General features: G+C 34.9%; 1 protein-coding gene across 2 annotated transcripts in view; it reads right to left on the bottom strand.

Annotated features, from left to right (window-relative positions):
* LOC106458842 (C-type lectin mannose-binding isoform-like) overlaps positions 1–1,377 on the bottom strand; it is an 18,627-nt gene extending 17,250 nt beyond the window's left edge. Inside the window, exon 1 of one of the 2 annotated variants that reach the window (XM_022385192.1) lies at positions 964–1,377. In XM_022385192.1, the coding sequence (XP_022240900.1) occupies positions 964–1,320 (357 nt within the window). In that variant the 5' untranslated portion in view covers positions 1,321–1,377. The remainder of the gene's footprint in view (positions 1–963) is intronic. The other variant, XM_013918395.2, reaches the window with a different exon arrangement.
* Positions 1,378–3,464: the final 2,087 nt, after the last annotated feature.

Genomic DNA, 3,464 nt, shown 5'->3' with positions numbered 1-3,464 from the left:
CACAGGACCTTCTTGGGCTACTCTAGCTAGATAATTACTAAACCACAGGACTTTCTTGGGCGACTCTAGCTAGATAATTATCAAACCACAGGACCTTCTTGGGCTACTCTAGCTAGATAATTACTAAACCACAGGACTTTCTTGGGCGACTCTAGCTAGATAATTATCAAACCACATGACCTTCTTGGACTACTCTAGCTAGATAATTACTAAACCACAGGACTTTCTTGGGCGACTCTAGCTAGATAATTACCAAACCACATGACCTTCTTGGGCTACTCTAGCTAGATCATTACCAAACCACAGGACCTTCTTGGGCTACTCTAGCTAGATAATTACTAAACCACAGGACTTTCTTGGGCGACTCTAGCTAGATAATTATCAAACCACATGACCTTCTTGGGCTACTCTAGCTAGATCATTACCTAGTTACAGAACTTCGCAGGCTTGTTGACGTCTATATTGTTTACTTTTTTAACATAAACATAGGTATTACGTTCCTTTTAGCCAAGAGTATTTTGAAGACGCTTAAAGTTTATACTGCCAATGCAATGTTTATGTTACATGTTAAGTTCATAGTGTTTTGGCAGCTATCAAGACTCGTCTCAGCGGGCGCTACTAAGATTTAAACAAATAAGTATTTAAGTTTGCATGTTTCTGTTTTTACCCACCCAAAAGAGATATAGTTGCTTATTAACATATGTTGATGAGCAACTATATCTTCGAAGACATTTTCCTCAAGGCTGTACTATTTCAATAATCAAATGAATGGTTACCTAAATTTGAAGTCAAACAAGAAATATATTTTGACGATCACGAAGGAAAAAGAAATTATATACAAAAGTCACGAGAAAAAGCAGATAATTATGTGTCTATATTCATAGTGGAAAGTTATATATTAAAAAGAAACGTAATTTTAGGTAAAGAAATAATATCAATTGTTGAAAACATCAATAATTTTACCTCTTCTCCATGGCGCTGTAAGACATCGTAATAGCTATAACCCAGTTTCTCTGCAAGGTTGTTTTTTCTACCCTTTTCACATAGATAAGTATCAATGAGAAAGCAGGTTTGGTTACCGTAATTGAAAGATCGACAACGCGCCCATTTCCTGTTTTCCTGTAAGCACAAAGCAAGGCATTGATAGACTGTAAGTGAAGAAACCACCTCGGCAGGGACTACGTCCAGTATTTTGTTATGTCTGTACTTGGAAGCTGCGTAGTTAGCGATAATCGTTTCATACACGTGAGGAGAAAACTGACCTCTTGAAATGTCAGGAGAACGTAATAAACTTAGGACTAAAATGTAGAATATGACCATTTTGAATTTATAAAATTCTGATAGTTTTAAATTCTGGTGTCCGGTCAGATTAAGGAGTTCTTTCTTGGTTGTCTCACTGAGAGTGATTTAATTCTCCCGTTTTATCTTTGTTTTATCTTGGGTTTATGTACGTGACAATTGCATGCTAGGGACCGTATGTGAATAACGTTTCTACCCTTAAAATATAAATAGAGTTACGCTAAAATCTCAATTATGAAGAAGTAACTTTAGTAAATTCCGAGAACTGTAGCATAATAAGAAAATATAAAACCACCTAAACACAGACTTAGGATAAAAAATATGAAAAGAATTCTCTCTAAAATGCAACAAAGTAAATGAGGCTATATCCTAAAATTCTGAGCACGTCCGACATTGTCCAAGCGTGTAATGACATTTCAGTCGACCGAGGAATAATACGTATAGCGAACTGACTTGCTAATGAGAACGAATTCGCGTAACGCATTGCGGACAGACAGACAGACACACACACACACATATATATATATAAATAGAGAGCACAATAAAGCAACAACTCCATAAGTTTCTGTAAAATATTATTTAATTTATCTGCATTACAATCAATTAACTTCTCACAACTGGCAACAGACAATGAATGAAACTAACTTTAGTTTTGGTACATTCTAGGTTGAAGACCCTTAATCTACTTTTGAATTTCTTTTCAGGTTTGTGAACATAGATTAAGTTTGAAATAATAAACTTGCCAACATGGTTTAATTGAAAAAGAGCATGCCCTATTGACATTTTATCCACTGCATTTAGTTGGATATCTATAAGTATTTTGCAATGGCTACTTTTACTGCGAATTTAACGTTTTAACATTCCTCTAACATTAAACGATACAAATGTAACATATTGTAAACAAATCAGTTATTTTTCTTAAACTTCTTTTGAACTAATAATTTAACAATTTTATCTTTAATATTACTTTATCGACATTCTATGTTTTGAGAATGAGAAGTTTCATAAGTGTGTTTTAAAATTTATCTGAATAAAATACATTTCAGACATGTAAATGCAAAGTTTCTTAGTAATGTGAGCTTGCGTGTTTTAATATATCTTTCTTAAATTTACAAAGTGAATACTTATCGATCTCCAGAACGTTGATTATATGTTTTGGCTTTTGTTGAGCACAAAACTACAAAAGGGACTATCTGTGCTCTTCTCACCACGGGTATCAAAACCCGATTTTTAGCGTTGTAAGCCTGCATTCTTTTCACTGAATCACTGGAGAGCGTTAATCACTCTTTAAAAGAATGATTTGCATGTAGTAATATAAAAGTGTGTTACCACATATGCCAGCCGTGTCGCCACACACTACATGTTTGCCGCCTATATTTGTTTTACATTCGGCTAATATAAAAGTGTGTTACCACATATGCCAGCCATGTCGCCACACACTACATGTTTGCCGCTTATATTTGTTTTACATTCGGCTAATATAAAAGTGTGTTACCACATATGCCAGCCGTGTCGCCACACACTACATGTTTGCCGCCTATATTTGTTTTACATTCGGCATTACGGATAAAGCTATGCTTGAAGAGTAATTACAAACTTTTCCAAAGAATGATACACGTTTGATGAAGTGGCTAAACAGTGTAGAGCTAAACGTTTTGAAGAAGGAAGCCTTCACTGCTATACGTGGAAGCATAGAAACTTGCACAACGAACCGTTTAGGATTATTTGTTTGTTTCGGAAATTTGCGGGAAGCTACATTAGAGCCAGGACCGGAGTTAGTTTAACTGGCTTCCCTTTAGGGAGAAATTAAGGCTGCGTACCTACTTACACTGGAGTTATACGGTCAAATACAATAAGCATAATTACTGAATAGTAGCGTGTAATAATAATTCAACGAGATTTGTTAGCATCTTCGGTTTAAAAATTAAGGCTAATTAACTATAGCCCATAAATAGTTTTAACAACATCAAACTGTTAGTTTAATATACTATCATCTTTCGATTGTTTTTCATAAGTTTAACGTCATTTCCGAACTCACTTAAATTCATCTATTGCAAACACTTTGTAGATTTTTACTGAAGTTACGTAGCTTAAACCAGAAATCCCACACACATTAACTAATCAAAGGGCAAGTAAGGTATGTATGCATATTGTCCACTCAATGG

The sequence above is a fragment of the Limulus polyphemus genome, unplaced genomic scaffold (genome assembly GCF_000517525.1).
Source record: "Limulus polyphemus unplaced genomic scaffold, Limulus_polyphemus-2.1.2 Scaffold522, whole genome shotgun sequence".
NCBI lineage: Eukaryota > Metazoa > Arthropoda > Merostomata > Xiphosura > Limulidae > Limulus > Limulus polyphemus.
Note: the sequence above shows the minus strand (reverse complement) of the source record. Positions and strands in the feature narration are given on the sequence as shown.